Here is a 21876-nt window from a genome sequence, read left to right on the forward strand (position 1 = left end):
CAAAGCACTGAAAATGAGAGCAGCTGAAGGACAAATGGGCTGAGTGCGACGTGACTGTAAAGATGCCATGATTTGGCTCCCAGTCAGGTACTCCTTTTCTCTGCCCTTTCTCCTTCCCCATGCTCCTGTGGCTTTCCCTTTCAAGCCTGCAGACTATTTCATCTCTGCCTTTATACTCTCCTGCTCTCCCCAGGTGGCTTTTCTTCTCCGTGGAACCCTGCAGTTACCCAAAGGATGGTTGGCTTAGCCAGGCCCTTCAAGGCACATCCTTCCTCTGCAACCACTGCTTGGTCAGACTCAGCCTTGTCTTGTATGCATGACCTTCTGACCCAAAACAGTACAGGCCGGTCCACTGCCCAAAAATCACCTTGATGACAATGACTGAATGGAGAAAGGGTCCACCCTGAGATGCTGATTTTTCTTTGAGATGCTAACTATGCTCACTTTTTGCTTTTCTGGGCCTTCTGGATTTGAAGGCATCATCTTGGCATGGGTCTGCCCACAGATACAGACTGGGTTTTAAGTGACAGCAAAGACATCCCTCCCAAAAGTAGGCTCTGGTCGGAGTCCCAGCAGGGAAGGCAAGCTTCCTTACAGAAAAATCACATTATCTTTTTGCCAGTAACATTCAGACAGTTATGATTCACAGACATCATGGAAAAGCACACAAAACTCCCCATTCTCACTGCTATTTGTGCCTGACATTTCCTCCACTTGCCCAGGGTGCCTCTCATGCCCGCAGTAATCTCACAATAGTCACAACTACTCTATGGACAGTGACTCAGTGGAAGACTCAACTCAGTAAAGTACCAAGGAAAAGAAAAGTCCAGTGAGATCAAAATCCTACTTTGTTTATGGGCTTTGTTGCTCATACTTTGTTTTTTGCATTCTGCTGTGGCATGTGCCAACAGAAAATTAACCCAGAGTATCTGGCTGTTTCAGGGAGTGCTCAGAATCCCTCATCCGGCTCAAATCTGAGCACCATCTTCAGCAACCTCCAGAGAAAACAATGAAAGTATCTCTGTGCTTGGCACTGGTGAAATATCATGTTTTCATCCTTTTTCTTAAATTAAAAATACAATTTTCACCATTTGCCTCCTGACGGGATGAAAAAAAAAAAGATGGCAAAAAGCCATTTACCTCTACTTCACATGCATATTCTGACCCATCCAGGAGCGTCACTTTGCATTGCATATTTTTCGGTTTCTTGACGATCTTTAGAGGAGACTTGGAAAGTTTGCTAGATGAAGATTTTTGAGAGAGCTTGTCGTCCTCTAGCTGCTGATATTCCAGCTGTTTTGCACTCGCAGCAGCAAACTCCTGTTCTTTCTCTGTGGCCTATAAGAGAGAGAAAGGTACTTTTTGAAGAAATGTACAGAACACCCATGAAGGAGGGGCATTCATGAAAGTATTCTAAGCCTTCTACTTTTTCCACAGGTACAAAATCCCAATTGGGCTTCCTGCACTTGGTTTTTTTTTGGTGTTTTGGAAATACTGAGTAATCAGTAAATTTTGTTGATGAGCAGATACTCCTACACTTTCTTGACATTACTTCGAAGTCCCATACCTGTTAAATCACGGGATGTTTACATGTTGTCCCATGGAATAGAAAAACACCATCAATTTTGTACTACTTTTGCTGTCAGTGGGAAAACAGTCCCTGAATGAGGGCATGGATTCCCCCTGAACACTGTGAATTCGTAAGAGTATGCTGACATCCCCGGGAGAGTAAAAGGCTCCCCAAGCACCCAAGCAAAGTATTAAGAAAACATGGCAGAAGTGAGGGGCCAAACAACTTTAATGGGCATCCAGCTGGCTAAATGAACAGGATAAGAGGATGAATTTTGCTCTTACTGGGCATCAGCCCAGTAAGTCTCTCGAGCTGGAGAGAAGTAGGTGCTATTTGAAAGAGAAATACTTGACAGGGAAGAGGGGCAAGAAGTGGTTGCTTTTGCTCGGGTTTATCTGAGGGTCAGGTCATTTGAAGTTACCATCACGCAGCACAGCCCACAGTCCTCTTCACAGCACTAGGGGAAAGCCAGAACAGCTTTACAGCACTTCACCCTTCCTAGCAACAGCACTGTGCTGCAGTCATTACCCTTCTCATCAGTTATATCCCTGATAGACTCCAAACAAAACCTCAACAGGAGTGCAGTAATACCTCAGCTAAAGCTTAAGTTAAATAAAGACATCTTTCTGTTATCTCACTACGAGGCAAAAAAACCCAACCTGCTCTGGCACTGAATTATTTCAGTGTAATAAGCAACAAGTATTAGTGGAAAATACATTGTAAAATAATCCTGCAAGTCTGTTTCCATTCCTTATATATAATAAACCTTAATGAAAATTGAGCAAATCCATCCAAAGGCTTTAAGCTGCTTTGGGACCAGAACAATGTCGCATCATACAACCTGAAACAACAGTGTACTTCTAAATCACGGGGTACTGTCCCTGAGTGATTTCATAAAAACAAGTTTAAGTTTCTCCTCTGTCTTCTGAAAATGGGGGAAAAGGACAATTTGGAGCTGGCTGTGATCCCTACAGTGTCAGCTCCCACCAAAGCCCAGCAAATTACAAAGAGGTGTGGCAAGACCTCACTGTCCTCCTTTTCCTGCAAGGAGGACACAGCAATGGCCTCCTGGGCTTTCCTGGATGGGGAAACTGGAAGAAAGCTGTGCTTAAAAGATAAAAAGGCTAGAGCTGCTTTCAAAATCTATTTCATCGCCCAGGCCGTGAATGTTCTTCCTCAGGAGCAGCCTAGCACCAGCCATCTCTTCCCCCATGTCGCTCCAGCACAAGAGGAATTCCTCCTTCCAGCAGCTGGACACCAGCTCTGTGCCTGGATGTCAAGGTCCTTGCATACCTTAAAAACAGATGGGAGATGAAGGCACAGTGTAAGTGGATCAGCTGTTTGCTGAGCATTTAGCACTAACAGCAGCTGTGATGAAGAGAGAGAGTCCCCCTGGGCTCACAGCAAGGCTTGAGGCCAGCCAGCCTTCTACCACATCTGCAGCCAGCTGGCAAGTGGTCCAGCCTTGTGCGAAGAGAAATATACAACACTGAAGATGCCTCCTGCTTGGGCCTCTGCACAGAGCTGCACTGCTGCTAGTGGGCAGAGGGGCTGTGATGACTTCTGAATGCTTTGTCAAAAGAAGTCTGCCAGGAAAGGTGCACTTGCACATATGTGGGTAAAAAAAGTAATTCCCGTGATGGGGAAAAAAGGCCCTGTCTTACCCAGTGGCTCAATACATTTCTCAAGTGAGTGTTAGCACTGTGCTCCAACAGAAAACAACCAACAAAATAGGTCAGCATGGAACTTATCTCTTTCAAGAAAACAGAAAAGCTGCTTGAGAAAAAAATCCACCACATCCATTTAAACCTTGGAACCATACTCAGCCTGCAAGCAATTTATGTGAATCCCAATGGACTAGTCATTATTTTCCTTCATAAAGAAACTCAGTTTATCAAGACTACTACAGAGTTTTAAATATTAAAAAATATTACTGAGGTTATTTTGTTTGTTATGGTTCCCATCTACATTAAGATCAGGGGAATGTGTCTAGCTTAAAATCATACAAATGGTTTTCCTCTCATTTGTCTGGAGAACAAAACATGCCAAGAACTATTAGAGAAGATTCCCCCAAACTATACTGACATGTTCAGGCATTGAGGTACTTTCAGACTGTATTAAGTCTCTTCTTCCTAAAGAAACCTGACATCCTGGAATCTAGGAAAAAAGAAAATGGCCAGTGAAAGACCCATGTACACAGTGAATTATTCTGTACTCTTCAAGCATAGCTTCATTTTCTCCTAAATTCTTCCCCAAGGTATTTCTGCACTGTTTTGGGGTTTTTTTTTTGGTAGTTTCTGTGTTCTGTTTTTGCAGTATTTTTTAAGTGTTGTGGACTAAATTCTAATGCAGCAGAAGTTGCTTCAGGATTTGCATTTTTTGAGCATATTCTCTCTCATGTATGACACAGTACATTCCAGTCGTTCCAAAGTTGAACCTCCTCTCAAAGGATATCGCTGGAGTCATAAGATTCAGCAGCAGTGATCTTGGATGCTTTGCAGCTTCTCATTGGGGTATTAAGTGATACTGCCACTCTTGCAAAACACATTAATCCCATCAACTTATGGTAGTTGCTCAGAAACTTCAGTGCCCAACCTTGTGTGATGCTGCCTTCTCTTTTTCAAAGAGACAGGAAGGCAGGCAGAAAGTCAGGTTGCATTACACCTGATGGGAAGGACTAATTTCTCTAATACCTGTTAATCTCAATATGAAAAGGTTATTCAGCTACATTAAAATGTTGGGGGGCTTTATGTGCACAGGATGACAAAGAAAAGTTACTGTCACGGATTGGTAACTTAAACCTTCCTTCCCAAGGTTCACTCATACAAGCAAGAGCAAAAATCCATCCCCTCACTGCAATTCTGGCAGCAAGAGAAAGAATAAGATCCTTCAGTTTTTGGCTTTTTAATGACATTACTGGAAACAGCTTTGTCTCTTAGTGTGGCATTTAAATGTCCCTTTCCTGAGATACAGACACTTAAGCCAAAATATACTGGACCTATCAGTGCAGTTGGATTTGGCAGTCTGCTTACAGTATGGAAGTTTGGATTCAGTCTGGCAATCTCAGCAGGAAGGTGTCACATAGCCCTTTCACTAACCCAGTTCTTCTATCTGGCCTTCTACAGAACCCAGCTCACTGGTGATCTCTGGGAAAGAAAGGCACATGAGAGCACCTCACACCTCTAAACACACAGTGGACAGGCTTGGTGTCTAAATTAGGTTTTGTGTGTGTGTGTGTTATTTTGGGGTTGGGATTATTTTGTAGTTTGGGTTTTGTCATTGCTGTTGTTTATTTGTTTTACATTTTTAACAAGAAAAGAAACTTGAAGTGCAAAGATTACTGAAGATGTCTGAAAAAAAATCTTTAAAAATAATAATACTGATGCCTAAGACTGATAGAATTACACTTTTAATCAATGACCAGTTTATTTGACACCTATGTCTTTTGGACAAGCAGCTTTGCTTCTTTTCCCCAAACTAATTACAGGAAAATTCTGATCTATTTGAGACATCAAAATTGCTTTGCCAGCAAAGCAAAAGCAAAGCAAATTGTCTACCCCAGCCAAGTAAAAGAACAGGAGCCCACTTCAAACAGCCAGAATTCTTAAAAGGGTGGAGAAGAGGCGGAGCTAGACTGGCTTACTCCACTCTCCTAAGGTAAATGTGACCAGATGAGGGTCATAACCTTATAGAGCTAAGGGAAGCAATTTGCAGGTATCTCATTAATTTTGTGTCACTTACCCATGAAGAAAAATGCCTGTTAATCCTATTGACTGGAAATTATTAATGGAAAGAAGAAAGCAGCTTCCGCAAATTTAATAAGTACAACAATGAACTAAATGGAAAACCATGCAATAGCTCTTCTGAAACCTATTACATGAATAGCTCAAGTAATTATAATGCAGTGATTTCAGACCCACGAGAAACTTATGGGACCACAGATTCTTCATGGCTCACACATCAGACAAGCAAGCATGAAAACAGTGTTCAGCAGGTGTCAAAAGAAATGAACTCTGAAAACATTTTCTGCTTCATAAAAACTGACACTGTTAGCTATCTAATGCAAACACAAGGTCGAAGATGTTTCCTGCTTAGTTAATGAGACTGTCCTCCTATTTAAGCACAGGGGGCAGAAATACCTGCTGTGAATTTAAAAATATTCTGCATGAGAATGTTTGCACTTTAAACGCAAAAGACCAACCAGCCCAGCTCTACAGCATCACACCAAACAGCCTTCCACACCAAACAGCCTTCCATGCATACCTGAGCATAAATTTGCACTCCTAACGTGCCAGGCTGGTTATTTCCCAGGAGCAGAGGGTCTGTGCCCAGCCAGTTGTGTGCAGTGAGCGTTTACACCCGGGCTGCCTTACCTGCTCCTTCCTCACCGGCGTGCTGTGCGCTGCCACCGCCGAGAACTGCTCGAGCGCAGTTTGCTGCTCCTCGCTCGGCTGTGGCTGTGGTGGCTGCGGCTGGTCCTGCGGCTGGGTCTCCGCCGCCCCTTCCTGTGCAGGGCTCTCCTCCTGATCCTGCTCTTTATCCTTGGACTCGGAGTCTGATCCCGATTCTGTAGTCATGGTTGGTTATTCTGCAAGAGAGGGTGAGCACACCTACTGAGTACAATCTCAGAGCTGTGAGTTTGTAAGCTAGGCGTACAAAATGAAGGAAGTTCATAAAGTTTTGGTCTTAATATCCTCAGTCTTTAAAACTTAAGTGCCTATCACACTGGCCCAACCAAGATCCCTAGGAAAGCTTCCCTGGTGCAAAAGACCAGGTCTAAATGCATCCATACTATAGGGAAAAAACATGTTGCCAAAACATCTTATTCTACATAGTAATACACAGACATAATGGGACTTATATGCAAGTTAAATACAGAATACGTAGTTCACTATTCATAAAGGGAGAGTAACACATTAGGCCTTAAATCTAACAAAACCCACTGTGGGTTTCTAAACCATATGGAAACTTGAAACATTAAATCTTTTGTCCTTTACACTGAAGTCAACAGGACCTGAGCTCCTCAACATCTGCACTCCCTTTTGGAAACGTACTCAAGTAATTTTGATGCTTCCAAGCAATGTATTAATAATTGAACTAGATGATCTTAGAGGTCTTTTCCAACCTACAAGATTTTATGATTCTATGCATACTGGAAACATCTGAAACGGGTCCACCAACAGCAGTGCAAACATACACTTGCCCCTAAACCCAGTTCTATCCTTCCCACTTGAATTCCTCTACACTTCTGTCATTTCTTTCTAAGTGCTAGAGCATCTAAAAGAAAACGTAAAGACTTCCATTAAGTCATTCTAAGTGATAGATTTAAAATGAAGGGAATACAACTTTTATTGAATGTGAAAAGTCTGATTGTACTTAACTTTGTCCATTACTAAATCAAAATGAAAATATTAGCAACATTCATTCAAAATTTTAACTACTTCAGTAAAACAGTTTTCTTGCAAATATGTGGTTGGCAACCAATTCTCAAACTAAATACTCGCAAACCCCAACTCTAAAAAAAAATACTGTGCTTTTTTATCAAAACAAGGATTTGAAAAAGCAGACTGCGTCAGCTCAGCAAAGGGAGTGTGCTTTTATGTTTCTTACTCATATGTTCTCAGACCTCACAAACTTATTCTTGAATAGTTTGCTACTAAGCAACTTGAAGGCAAACCAGGCTGCTGCAATCTATTTCTGTTAGTCATCAGGACATGATTTCTTTAACCTGGTAACCATGGCTACTACGTAATTATAGGTGATTCCACAAAATATACATCTGCTAATTCACCTGCTAGGAAGTCACTATGAAACCCTAGCATACACTACAATGCTTACTAGTAGAAGCGAGTTTATTATAGAACATAAGAAAACTACAAACCTTTCTCTTTTTCTTCACTTAAATGTTCGATAAGCTAAATCGCTTTACAGAAAATGTTTTAAACGAGGCCAATTACTATTTTCAAACTCACTTATGTACACGTCTCTGCAGAGCAAAGCAAGTCACAGCATTCAGGCTGTGCTCAGCTCCTGCACTGTGTGTGAGGACGGGGGTGCACGTTCCCACCCCCTGCCAGCCAAAACAGCACCAGAGAGAAGCAGAACTAGAAAGCATACATGGCAGATTTATGCTCCAGGCCACATTTTCAAGGTACTAACATGTGACACACTCGTTTAGAAACACATCGTAAATTTCTACACTCAAACTGGCACAACTGTAAAAAAAAAACCTTTTCAAAATGTGTTATTTAATGAATTGTCTTTAGCACCCACAAACAGCAATTAATTAATTAACTTGGGTCTGAAAATGTGACAGTGAGAAAGGCGTTCATTTAATCAAACTTCAGCTGTCCATATCTGAGATGGTCACTTTAAACGCGGAGCAGAAAAACAGACGTTTCAGAGAGGGATTCATCTGACCTATTTTAAATTCCTGCTTTAAGCTGAGATAAATCACATACTAGAGTGACTTCAACTTGCTATGAAGGAAGCCTAAACAAGTTCCTTCAATGTAGATCACGCAAACCCATCCTCCATGTTCAATTCTCCTAAGCCATTCTTTTTTGTATGCTTTAAACATTAAATAGAACAACAATGTTAATCTCTCAGAGTTTTGCTTTACTACTCCATCAAATCAACATGGAATAAACTATTCTTCATCTGACACTCATTAAGTTTGCCTTGCTTTAAAAGCACCCAGATCTCCACAAATGTCTCAAGTTTGCCCCTGCTCGCCTCCATCCCATCCAGTTTTGTACAAGTGTTTGAGGACATGATATGCAAATTAACCAATAATTATTTCAATAAACTCAAACTATGTGTTCAGTTTTGTTTTCCAGAAACTATGAATTAGGAAGTTACCAAAACCTAATATACAGCTACAAAAATCATTGCTCAAACAACACAGAAGAGCACCTATGACCAATACAAAGAGTAATGCATGTAGTAAGTTGTAATACTTTTTTCACCCTCTTGATATTACTTAGAGCAGTGTAAATAAAAAGTCACTATCATACTCACTGTTTAGAAAGAGGTATTATTCTCTATAGGATCAGACTGCAAGCCAATGCTAACCAAAAGTCTATCTTCTGTCAGCTGCCATCACCATGCCTCTGAAAGCCCATTTTTGTATCCCGTGTAGCTTCTTTCCTAATGAACATTTGTATCCTGTCTGTTTGCAAGCATGGAAACAGATACTTAAATTAGCCCCATAAACCACAATTTCGTGTAGCATGAAATGTAAACAGGTTTTACTTTTCCTGCTAGTTGTAATTTTGAATCTCAGGGAGCAACAAATGTGGTTCTTATATTCTTCTGGGACATTCCTGCATGAAGCACAGCCTTACAATACTGAGTTACTCTCTAGGAGAAACTGGTTTTCTCTCCAGTTCCATGAGTTGTTGCTGGCTTTAAGAGCACTTTATTAGAATACTTTGTGTGCTTTATCAAATCTTTCAGTGTAAGAGATTCCCTGGATACAATATTACTATCATTAGTCAGATAGCAGATGGATTTGATTAACCCAAGGTTCCCATTTCCAAATATCTTTATTTCTCCATGCATGCAACATGTTTAATAACAAATACTGAGAACAAGATCTCACACTGTTCTCTTACAGGTGTAAATAGAAGCAAAGCAAACACATTGCAAATCTCATTTTTTACAAACTCCTCAGATGAGAGTATTGTTAAGATTTATCTCCTTCCAACTAGCACAGGTTGGAAACACCTAAATTACAAGGCAGGAAACAACATTCCTCTCTCAGTGCAAACCAATAAGTTGTTTTGCCTTCCTCAGCAAACAGCTGCTTATCCACATGAACTCTGACAGCGTTTCATTTGTTGTGAGTAGCACAACAATCCTCCTAGGAAGAGGTAATTTCAGTTATTGAAAGAAATAACAGTAATCTTAAGAAATTTACCAACATAAATATTACCCCACCTTTGTTTATGTGCAGCAAAGCTGACAGAATAGTGGGTAATGCCTAAACATTTATCAAGCACGCAGCTGGCTGAGAATTTCTGATTCTCATTTGATTAGTTTATTTACTATAACTGGCTAAGTACCAAAACCATGACTTTTAATGTGAATTTCAGCACAGGAAGAAAAAAAACCACTCAAGTTCCTTAAACTTTTTCTGTTGCCAGCACAGAAAAACGTTTGATACCTCTGTATCAAATTCCCCTTTCCAGCAAACAGAAAATAAAGCAATGAAGAGAACCTGGAAGCACTACCTTATACAAACGAGGTAATACTATGCAAGCCAGATGTGCTCTTGGATAGCTATGCTTTGGCTTACAACCCAGTATTCAAAGATTCCAAAAGATTAGCTGAGTCCAAACTTAACACAGATGCTGCCATCACTGGATAGTCTGAGCTGAAAGCACATTTGGCTGCAGAATGAAAATCAGAATGAAAATTAAGTCTTTTGATTAAAGGGAGGGGTGGGGGGGAGAGGGGAAGGCCAAAACTAGCTTATTTTAATCTAATACTAAATACTAAACACTTAAATACTAAAAATTTAAGTTAAAAATGTATGTGCTTTCAGCAGTATAAAATAAAAAATATCAGCAAAATATTAAAATGTTGGTGTTTTAGTGCTGCCGACAACAGGTAAGGGAGTATACATATCAAAGTATTAAAATACAACTTCAAAAAATCAACATGACAAATCAACAAGTCAAAAAATCAACTCCAATAATTTTATATATAATGTGGACCAAATCACAGAAAACAAATATTTTCCTACCCTCACCCTACATAAAGGCATTACATAAGGACTACAAAACCTGCAAACCACTTATGCAAAACCCCTACATCCTAAAACCTGACACAACACCTAGACCTTCTTTCCTTCAGCTACCAACCTATTGCAGCTTGAGAGATTCCCATTTCCATTACCAACTACTTGCAATAGACTTAGAGAACGTAATTTACTTTTCTCCATAAGGGAACCAAAGCCATGTTGTCCTCTGTGTCACCTGGTCCCCTGCAGCAAGTGACAACCCCAGTCTACCGTATAACTTCATACATTCAAAAACTTGACACTCTACCTCTCATTTTCAGAGCACAGACCTTCTGGGCTGCATCCACAGAGCAACAAAATTCAGAGCTAATTGACAGCAGAGCCCACAGTTTAATTAATGCTGCAGTCGTTAATAAACCTTTATTTATATATAAATACATGCTAGTGAAAATATCTTCTATATTAAGCAAACAGAAGTCACATTAGACAAGAAATTGCAAATTAATTCCAAATAAACTGTGATGTAATGAGAAAACAAAATTGAAGCAAGTATAATTAAATGAACTATACATAGCCACTATTTCCTGTAATGCACGGATTAATGATTTACATTTAAATGCTTCTTTGATCTAATTAATTCTCTTTGTAGAAAGTTCTCCTTCAATTACAGTAATTCTTGAAGATTGTTATAAATCTTTGCAAAGGTCCAAATTTGGAAATTATGTAACAAAATAATGATTCCATACTTCAAAAATAATGTTCTGCATAATGAGAGACATATTTATCCAATAACGATGAGATGCTGATGAGAAGAGCATATGGAGAACAATATCACTGCAATAAGCAGTGACAGAAATGCCAATATATGTTTCAAGAAAAGAATACACACCAGAACGCCAACTTCTAAGCTTGAAATATAAACTGCTTCATCAAACTGCCTGAACCTCAGCTCACTCCATTCCAGCTGGGTTCTTTTTTAGGAAAACGACCATTTTCTGTTGATCCTCTTTAATGTGGATGGGTTTCACCCTCATAAGCAGGAGGCATCCAAGCCACAAATGCCTGGCACAGGGCCCCCAAGAGTTAAAACCAGCTTTCTTGACCCACCACCAGTGCCAGCAACAACTGGAAGCCTTGGAGAGGAGGTACTTCCCTGGCATTACAGTTAACTAAGTGGACCTCAACAAGCCAAAGCGACTACAGAGATGTGTCCTGAATGGACACGGGTGGGAACAAAATGGTCCACTGGATGGCACCTCCCAACCACATGCTCTTGTCACCTTTCTCAAAGTCACCAGTGTGACTTCGGGGGCCTGGTGGTTCAGCTGGGAGGGCTGGACCTCCCCAGGATGGGGAGGGGGAAGCAACAGCCCTCCTTTGGGCACTGATGGGTACTCCATCTGTCTGACAGGGCTGTGAGGCTCCAGCCCAGCAAGTGCAACCCTTACGCCTCAAACACACTGGCTGTGCTGAGTTCACTGTTGCATCTTAAATGTAGACATATAACCACAAACCCATTAGAGTCAGCACATTAAAAAACAAACAAACAAAAAAAAAAACACATGAAAATAAAGTCAGAAAAGTAATAACAAGAAGCAAGAGGAAAACCAGTGGAGAAAGGTGCTATGCATCCGGATGATGCCATTGTGCCAGCAGAGAGTGCTCCAGGCTAAATGACTTAATAGATGTGGTGGCAGAGGTTATGGGCCCAAGCACAGATGCAGGAGAGAGACTACAGGAGGGCAGGGAGGTGTTAATCAGCAATAATAAAAAAACCTGGTTGGAGGTGTTGCAATATATAGCATGATTTGAAATATTTGTTTGGCCTTCTAAGAAGGTGCATGATGCAGACTTCTTTAAAGTTTCTTGATGAAGATGAAAGGAAAACCAGAGGAAACATCTAAGGAAGGTGTAATGTAATCTAGAGGAGATGGAGAGGGCACCTTAAAACCACCCCTTTCAAAGGAGACAAAAAGGGAACTGCAGACATGAGTTACCTGTCAGGACCCAAAACTCCCTCATCCTAGGCACACACACACCCCTTGGCAGCACCAGCACAACATGAAAATGCAGCTGAGTGTTTCTGGAGAAACTTCACCTAGCAAGCCTGGGGACAAAAGCTGTCAGAATCTTTGAAAGAACCTGGGAAGGGGAGGAATATATCAAAAAAGGATTGTACACCAAAGCAGAACCAGAGACACATGACTCAGGGATGACCATAAGAGGAGAAATGAAGACTAGGATGGCAAACGACTTAGAATTAACCAAGAGATGTGGCAAACAATAACAAGAGAGTCTCTATGAATATATTAGAAGGAAAACCTGGCCTGTTATAAAACATGAGAAAGGCTGAATTCTCCGGTGCCTCATTTCCCAGCAGCTATCTGGGACCAGATAATGGGGCCATATTTCACTTGACACACAGGATGTGCAAGTTCAGGTTGGATGGAGTAAGGGAAGAACAGAGCAAACACATTAGTCAGCCAAGTGGTTTCAAGTCAGAAGGAGCATGGAAAGTGTCCCTGCAGTGCTTGGGGAACCACCATCAATCATCTTTAAACCATTAACGACTGCTATGCAGATACCAGAGAGGCCAGGTAAGGTCTAAAAGAAATGAAAAGACCAAACACAGCACCCAGTCTTACAAAGGAAAGTGAGAGCAGAAAAGCCAGAGTACTTCTAATACCAAAGTTACTGGAGCACACTGCAAAAGGATTTCTAATCCTGTAAAAATAATGAGATTAGGAACAAAACACAACAAATGGCCAACATGAATGTATCAAAAAGTCATGTCAAACTAGAGTAATGCCTCCCTCTCTCTCTCTGACAGGGCATCTGTCCCAGCTGATAAAAAGGAAGTAGAGTAGTACAGATGACAGAGCCTATCTTTAGAAAGGCTTTTAAAACAGCCCCATGTGACTTTTTCATGAGTGAACTACAGAAATAGCGTACATTATCACAAAAAAAGAAAAAAAAAAAAAAAGGAAGGGCAGGGGGTGGAAAGGTGTACGAGTGATTAAAAAAAGCCAAACCCTAGCGTACCCAGCCTACAAAGTTATCAGCACCATGATGACAACGTGAAAACTTACTGATTTCAGGAATCACAGCTACTTGAGGGTCAGTGGAAGATGGGAGAGTGCCTGATCCATGCTCAGTATCACACTGATGAGGCTGGGATACACCACTGGCATCCTCACCTGACTTAAAGAAGAGCAAGGCAGTCTGAAAGAAAACCATGTATGTGCTGAATCTGACTACACTCCTGTAAGGGTGATGGCAGCAGCAGTGGGAACCTCAGAAGTGAAAAGTGATGAGGACGATGTGGGTCAGGCAGCAGGAATGAAGCAGCATAAGGGCTGGATGGATTTCTGTGGGACATAATGCTGGAGGTGTTCTGCCTTTTGCAGCATCAGGGAGAGGTATACAGCATACTATGTTTAAGTTCAGGGTTAATATTTTTTTAAAAAAATACGTATGAAAGAGTGTCAAGAAGGAAGTAGGAAGAACAAGAGCAGCTTTAGAAAATGTGACCAGTTGAAAAATATTTAAGGATCTGGATTAGTTTACTCTGGGAAAGGGAATAGAAAGAGGGGTTGGTAAGAGCCTTGCAATACATTCAAGTTTCTTGCAGACAGAAAGTAATCAAGCATTTGCTAACAGTGGAGCAAGAACTTGATCGGCATCAAGTGGGATTTAGAGTAGATAGCATATCAATTATAATGACAGTCAAGAAGAGGTTATCTATAGCTGTGTGGAGTCATCATGGGACACTTACGTACTGATGAAAAAGCAGCAAAAAATCTGTTTGCAACTTTATAAAGCATAAGATATTAAGCTTTTGTCTATTTTGCTACCCATTCCACTTAGGTTGACAATCCTAAATTCACAAAACGCATATTCGCTTCTGTTTCAGAGCACCTGGATGCACAGGGTGACATTTTTATCTCCTGTTTACCTTTAATTTCTATAAGTCAATGAAATTACCTGGGTCTGTTTTGCTCTCTGAATGGGGGGCTTCACACAGCAATAAAGCCCAGAATCACTGCCATTTCTGCTGCCCCATTTGCACGCAAGGTTTATGAAAAGTCTGACTGACCGGGTTCCCTGAAAACACCAGATCACCTTTTGGAGGTCGTAACACCTAGAGCACCCCAAGGCTACCCTAATTTCAGAACAAGAGAAGAAAAATCAGGCCATCATGACATGTTTTGGATCATTTTTTCCTATCCTGCTGATCCAAGCAGTTTTCCCCAGGGGCAAACATAGATTTACCAGCGGAGGAAGAGAACTGCATTTTTCCACTAATTTCTCTATTCAGGTCTCCAAGCATGGAGTGTGCATCCTCTCTCCCTGCAAACAGAGTGAGGGCTGGCTCTGCCACCCTTATCCCCCACTGCCAGGGTTCACCCACCAGCTCCAAAAGCAGGGTTGATTACAGCCACTGCCCACAACTCACGCCAGTTCCTGCAGATGGCTCCTGTCTGGAAGAGCTCACATCCACAAGCTGGCAAGCACACACCTCTCTGAGAGTGCTGGGTGTAACTATAGAAATACACAATTTAACCCAAACCTGACAGTTGTTTCATTCACTTAAAAACCCCAAGTGCCACCACAAAGCAAACCCAAAAGGTGGATGCAGAACTACTGAGAAACACAAAGAACTGCTGCTTGTAACAGCCTTCAGCAAACTGTCTGCTCACGAAAAAGCTTTAATCCACACAAATACTGCACTGCAGGAAAGTAAAGGGAAATAATACACAAATAACTTAGTAAATCTGTATAGTGAGAAACAACAGGGAATTACAGGAATGAGGCAGATGTGAGGAGGAGGAGAAAGATATGAAGAAACCCATAATGGAGAATACGGCAACATCCCACAGATGTTGGTCATGAGAGAATTGCATGGAAACACACCCAAATTCACCTCCCATTTCCACATTTCACTGGAAAAGCTTTGGCAAAAAACAAAACCCACAGAAAAATTGCTTGTAGTTTGATCACAACCAATTGATAAATATTTCATTTAGAAACTAAAAAGGCAAGAAACAGCCCTCAATGGCACAGGCCGATTTTCTGCAAACAAGTGACTTTGATTACTTGGGTTACATTTACATGAGGTTTTGACCTTTCTAAATTGCTCTGGAGCCAAATGTTCACATGGGGCTCCCTGTGCACCACTGACTACATAAAAGTTGTATTTAATGTCACAGAAGCTGAGTGTGCTTCAGGCATCACATCATTAAAGTTCATATTCTCTTATATTGAGCAGAAAATAGAACCAATTCAAACTTAAAAAAAAAAAAATAGTTGCACAGGGTTGCTGACACATGGCAGGTGTGTGCTACATTATCACACTACCCTCAGGTCAAATACTGTAACACCTGTGAACAATATTTTTTGTTTCATACAGTACCTAAAGAGACTGTGCTCCAGTGCTCCCAAGTCAGTGACCTGCCTAACCTCACAGAAACAAGAGAATCAGACAGAAAAGGTAAAATCAGAGCATCAAGCCCATCTCCTGCAAAGGCTTCTGACTCCCTCTGACCAGACATTTATCATTCCAGCTCAGGTGATCGAAGAGCCTATGAAGTAAAAGAAAATTTGAACCGTAATTTAAAAATATCATCTCAACTTTTCTGATTTATCTTATTAATTAGAATCCAGCAATGAAACCTCTTGGGTTTTGCTTTATTTTACTGAATAGTGCTTGAAAAAGTCCCAAACAACTGCCCACTGATAAATTAAACCCTCTCTGGCTTATTACTTGCAAAGGCAATGTAGCAGTATAATTTTTTTGACTGGGTTTGTTTGGATGTTTTTTCAGTGACTGGATATTTTTCCCCCATTTTTATGGTTTAGAGGGAATTCACTGTTACATTTTTTTTAATCCAGTGTAGTTCAGAGATGGAAGAATGGAAGAGGGACATTTTGCAGCCAGTTGCCTGATGCCTCTTTCAGCTGGCCACAGGCATTTCCAGTGTCCGCCACTGCTTCTTCCCAACAAGACACAGATCAGCACTGCGGCTGCAAGCCCTGCTCCCAGCTCCCAGCCCTGGCACAGGCTCACAGGCACTGCTTCCCTGCAGCATGCTCAGCTTAAGCAGGTTTTCCATAAGTCTCCCCCCAGAACTGGGCATTTTAAAAGCAATTTTTAAGGGGGTCATGAATCATTTCTTCTTGATGGCAGACTTGGGTCATGCAAGGCAGGACGCTTGAGCAATGGCCTCTCCCACAATATCCCAGAGCAGTGCTTGCTCTCCATCACGAGGAGCTCCAGGTGTTCTTAGATGCTGGACTAAAATAACTGAGAAAAATTCAGGCAGATGCAAAAGGAAGGAAAAAGTCACAGGCAGTGAAAAAAATGCAGAGGAACCACCCTGAATTCATGCTGGGTCCTACTTAAATAAAGGCAGCTCTGTGTGATGAGAACCATCATGCTGAAGCCTGGGGACAAAAGTGCTTCTACTTCATCTTCCTCTTTTCCTTTTGTTCCTTCCTGTACTCACACTCATTTTACACCCCATGTTTCAACTTTTGAAGGCACTAAATGGGTCTGATGCAGTAAGACTACTTGACGGTGAGGCATCACAGTGTTTTTAGTCATGACAGCTTTTGTTTTTCTGAAATGGATTATTCATTGCATATTTACATTTTAATCTCCTGGGCATTCGTGTCAGTTTTGAATATAAAACACATCCTGCAATATCAAGTAAAAGACTTTCCACTATGGAGCACTGTATGAGGAAACCACTGGCTCCCCAAACAAATTAAAATCTTGTGAGCCTAAACAACCTAAACCCTAACGCCTAAACCCATGGCATCAGACAGACAGCTAGGTTTTTATATCTAAACTCTTCCGGGATTCCACGGTCCCCAGAGCTTTAATTACGTGCTGCAGATTACAAAAATACTGTACAATTGGCACGGGCAGCTAGCCCACGACACGTGTGCTCCAGGTTACACTGTCACTGCAAAAACATTCTCCTAGCATCCTCTGAAAATGCAGTTCAACATTTTCCCCCCACTCTGAAACCCAAATGCACATACTAGCAGTCAGTCCTAACCCCCCATAGACACCAGCTGTAAAATCATGTGTTGGATGCAAACCAAGATTTGATGATGGTGTGGGAGCAGGGACTTCGAGGAACAAATTGGTCAGAGTGGAACACACAAACACCAAGTACATTTATGGTGGGTCCACACATCTGTAGAGTGATCTCACTTAAAATCAAGACCCAGTCACACTCTGATTACATGTTTTAGAACCATTTTAGTTACATGTTTCCAAAGTTCAGGAAGCCCGTTCACACCTCCCAATGTACACCAGTTAAGTCCTGAGGGTCCCTTGCATGATCAGCTCTGTAAGGAATTAAGAGCAAGCTTTTGTTATCTTCATGTAACATCCCAGTTAAGCTAAAATCTTTCACCATCTGTGCCGCTATACCAAACTACAAGGATTTGCGGACCAGCATCCAATACAGCCTGACAAAGAAAATAGCTATCTTTAAAGAGGCTCTAACCCTTTTTACCTATTAAACCCTGAAATGTTCCACATACAGCTCCACAGTAATTACATTATATACTCTTGACCCAGTGTTATACTGGATTATGCTGTCTCTGAAGATGGATGTCACCAGATCTGGCAATTCCTCAGCAATGTGTACGACCTTCTTGAAGTTCAGACACATAGAAACCACAGCAGCTCGGAGAGGACAGAAGGGGTTGAGGCAATTGGGACAGACAGGTGGCCTAAAGTGTCCCCACAAGACAGCGGTCAGAAAAAAAAAAAAAACAACCAAAAAAAAAAAAACTAGGGAGGAGGAGAAAATAAGAAAGCAGAAAGTTGCAGAAATGTAGCTTAATGACACACACACAAAAAAAAAGGGTAGGAGGGAATGGATAAACTTTTGCAGCAGAAAGAAAAAGAAAAGCTCTTTGCAGCTTTTAAATCACTAGTGTTTCAAGAAAGTAAGTCATATAAATCTAGGTTACTCAACAGAAAGTGAGCATTTAAGAGGATAATAAAAAATATATTCTGTATCAAGCTGATAATTTGAGAGGAGAAGTGAAGGCAATTAGGTTAGATGCTGCAATTTCCAAACTCTGGAACAAATGACTTTAAAATCAAAATTATTTCCTTTCCCACATACTTTTCTTTAAACATACCTTTGCTAAATGTTTGACGGTGTGTTTTTAAGGCTACAAACCACTAATTCTATCACTACAATCTACCTTAATTTAAGGGAGAATGCTACAATTCAGAAACAACGTTAGAGACTTTGATACCAGACCCTATTTAGTGTGCTGAGTTTCAAACTTGTCGTATGTGCCAACGAGGTAAGTGCCCAAATCAGTGAAAAAAGTCCATGAACAGTGGCTTTTGTCATCTTTCCTCCTGATGTTATGCAGGACTCTCTGGCCAAGTGACAAAGGATTGCTGTGCATTGTAACCAATGATTATTTTTTATGCCAATCTATTTTCTTCAGTACCCTTCAGGTCACAGCAAGTAAAATTCATTTACATTCCACACTATATGGTAATTTGGGTGGGGGAATAAAAGGTAACTGGGTAACTGTCTCACTCCTTACTGTAAAGATATGCTCAAGAATCAAAGTTAACATACCAAACAACTTTGATACCTTAGTGCACAAGTCAACCTTCTCAGGACCTAATAAACATGTAGAATCCCTAGAGCATCATAAATGGTGATTCAACAACCACAAGTTTCTCCTAGAGCTATGTCTGATGCTAGATTAACAACAGAGTCACATTTCACCTCTCCTTCCCCTCTGCTGCTCACTCTGCAGTCTGTTTTCTGTGAGGACACAAAACTCCATGCAAATATTCACAGGGCCATTACATCTCAACTGAAAAATGAATGAGGTAATCCACCCCCTCCCTGGATGTCACGAATGCTCCAGGGAAGTGGTACCCTGCAGCTGGGCTCCAACCCGATCTGCGCTCTGTCACCTTCACTCTATGCATGTGTTTTACTACAGCTGGGGCCACAGACACTTCACCCTCAAGGAATCATTTCTTTAAACGGTTGCAAAGAAGCAAGAAACCAACTAACTCTTTCCCCAGCTCCAGAATGGTATTAATTATCCCTACAGCAGCAGCCACCACATCTTCTTTGAGAGAACAGACATGCAAACATGCCAAAAGCACCACCACAAAACAAGCACATCAGATACATATTGGATCTTAATTAGAGAGCTCATCTTGCACACTAACTTCAATGCTCCATGGTCCCCTTCCCAGCCCCCCATCTAAACTCTATCTGACATATATTTATGTCACCTGTTACTAAAATCCCACAATGCTAAAGTTTACATGTTCCCCATAGGTCATTTCTTGCAATGGTTCCCTAGCCTTACTGTTCACAAAAATTTTCCCAAATGTCTGATCTAATTCTTCCCACTGTAAATGTACTGAGTTCTCCTCACCCTGACAACAGTGGATGCATAGCATGGCTCCGCAGCCTGCAGACAGCTGCTGTTTGCCCCTCAGACCACTCTGCCTCATCTAGCAAGTCCTATTTTTAGTCCTCTCTCAGGCTCTTTCTTCTCTCCCCTGTTCTCTTAGCCATCAGTTCACCTCTTTCCAGAGCAATAGCATCCAAACCCTATTTTAGGCTGAAGATCAGCTGTCCTTACTGACAGTGAACAGTTTGCAAAGGATGACTTTATGCCTGAAAACAATACTGCTCTTCATACCTCTAGCTAGCAAAAAGCTCAATTTTCATAATAAGGCAATTATGAACTCAGTTTTAACCTTTGGTTCATTCATAATCCCACAGTTTTCCTCACACTCCTGCCTAAGGATAAAAACCACCTTAGCTACAATTTATTCAACAAAAAATGAGGAAAAAGTCCCACTTACTAGCTAGATATTATTTGATTTTTAAAAAATGTTATGCTTACAAAGTCCCTTCTCTTTTGTTGGGTATCATTCAAAAAATTAAAGCATTTATTGCCATACAAGATCTAGTTTCAGTGACAAGAGTGCACATGATTTATGTTAGAACAACTGCAGCTCCCTGTATCCAAAGTGCATTCATGCCACAATACTCTCATATTTATTAAAATATTAGGGAGCACCAATTGGAAACATTTCCAAATTCACCTGCAGTTTCCATTCACTGACATACGCACTCCAGTTCCTTGACAGGTCTTGGGGGCATTAGAAATTTGGCCAGCACGGTTGCTGAACCCCAGCATGTTTGCTGTAATGGTTCCACAGGAGCTGAGAACACCTTCCAAACAAGGCAGGAACTCAATGTTCCTGTCCACTTTCAAGATCCACAGGGCCATTAAGGCCACCTAAGTGGCATCGCTGGCAGTGTCACAACTTATTAATAAATTCAGAGCAAGCTCACATCTGCTAGGAAAGGAAAGTCTAGTCTACCTCATTTTATGGTCTCTAGCTGAGTCAAGCACATTAAAATATGTATTACCTCTGTCTACCTGTCACTTCGTGTAACATGCTTAGGTGAACCCATGGCTGCAAGCCAGAGCCCAAACTGTTCCAATGCAAGCAGTGCTTTTGGGGAAAAGTTATTTGCAACAGAAGTGTCAGGTTCCTCTCAGTATGCTGGCAAATGTTTGCCTCAACTCTTACTGAACCAAAAGTTAAATGGTGAGGAAAGACTGCAATTTCAGGTTAATCTGGGCATCATAATATGCTCATGAAATGAGCTACATGCTCTGCCTCACCAATGAAAAAATGGAAAAATTGAGAGAGAGATCAAGACTGATTCTCTCAAACATGTATTTTAAGAACAATTTCGATACCGGTTTCTCAAGAAGGAACAAAACCCCAGCCTACATTTCGCTACCAAGGAGACCTTCTCTTCCTACCTTTGGTACTGACAGCACATGTGCCTTGGGGATGTGAAGCCAAGAAAAGGCTGAAAGGCCAATATAGGATACTGACTCGTTCCAACCAAGTGCTAGACAATGGCTGGCACTCAGACAACTGAAAACTTGCAGAGAAGCTAGTTCAAGCTGGCTTAAGTGGATGCAAGTGTGGGCTTGGATATTTAGGAGTTCTTAAGAAGAAAAGCAGCTTGCAATATTTCAGGGTGGGGTTCTGAGACTTTCTTTTTTGTCTAATCCATTAGTAGTAAATAAGACCAGGAACATGGCAGGGTCATGTGTGCCCAGAACTGCATCTAAGCCTCAGAATTACAGCTGCAATTATTGGGTTTTCCAAGGGGGGGAGGGGGGGGGAGGAGGGGGGGGGGAGGAGGGGGAAAAAAAAACAGAACAAAACTGAAACTACCCAGAAAACCACAGCAGCCTACAGACTGAGCAAGTAAGAGATTTCTTCTCTTGCTCATATGCAGGCACGCAATCAAGGGCACAACTTCCGAAACACACACATTGAAGGTTCTTCCCTGTTTCATCCCATTTATTATCTTTTACAGTCTTGTAAAAGTGTGCTGCCTTCAAAAAGACAACGATTCTTTTTTATTTCTTATTATTTCATCTGCAGTTCAGCACATCACTTGACCTGCGCTGACATAACCTTAAGTGACACAGGTTCAAGTATGCAGCT

The 21876-nt window shown here is 41.3% G+C and overlaps 1 protein-coding gene across 4 annotated transcripts in view; it reads right to left on the reverse strand.

Annotated features, from left to right (window-relative positions):
• EPB41L3 (erythrocyte membrane protein band 4.1 like 3) overlaps positions 1-21876 on the reverse strand; it is a 97320-nt gene that overhangs the window by 60192 nt on the left and 15252 nt on the right. For all 4 annotated transcript variants that reach the window (XM_066183090.1, XM_066183118.1, XM_066183109.1 and 1 more), the window contains exons 2-3: positions 5944-6158; positions 1141-1338 (exon numbers count right to left, since the gene is read on the reverse strand). In XM_066183090.1, the coding sequence (XP_066039187.1) occupies positions 1141-1338; positions 5944-6147 (402 nt within the window). In that variant the 5' untranslated portion in view covers positions 6148-6158. The remainder of the gene's footprint in view (positions 1-1140; positions 1339-5943; positions 6159-21876) is intronic.

The sequence above is a fragment of the Chamaea fasciata genome, unplaced genomic scaffold (assembly GCF_029207755.1).
Source record: "Chamaea fasciata isolate MVZ Bird 193981 ecotype frontalis unplaced genomic scaffold, bChaFas1.0.hap1 SCAF_1, whole genome shotgun sequence".
Taxonomy (NCBI): Eukaryota; Metazoa; Chordata; class Aves; order Passeriformes; family Sylviidae; genus Chamaea; species Chamaea fasciata.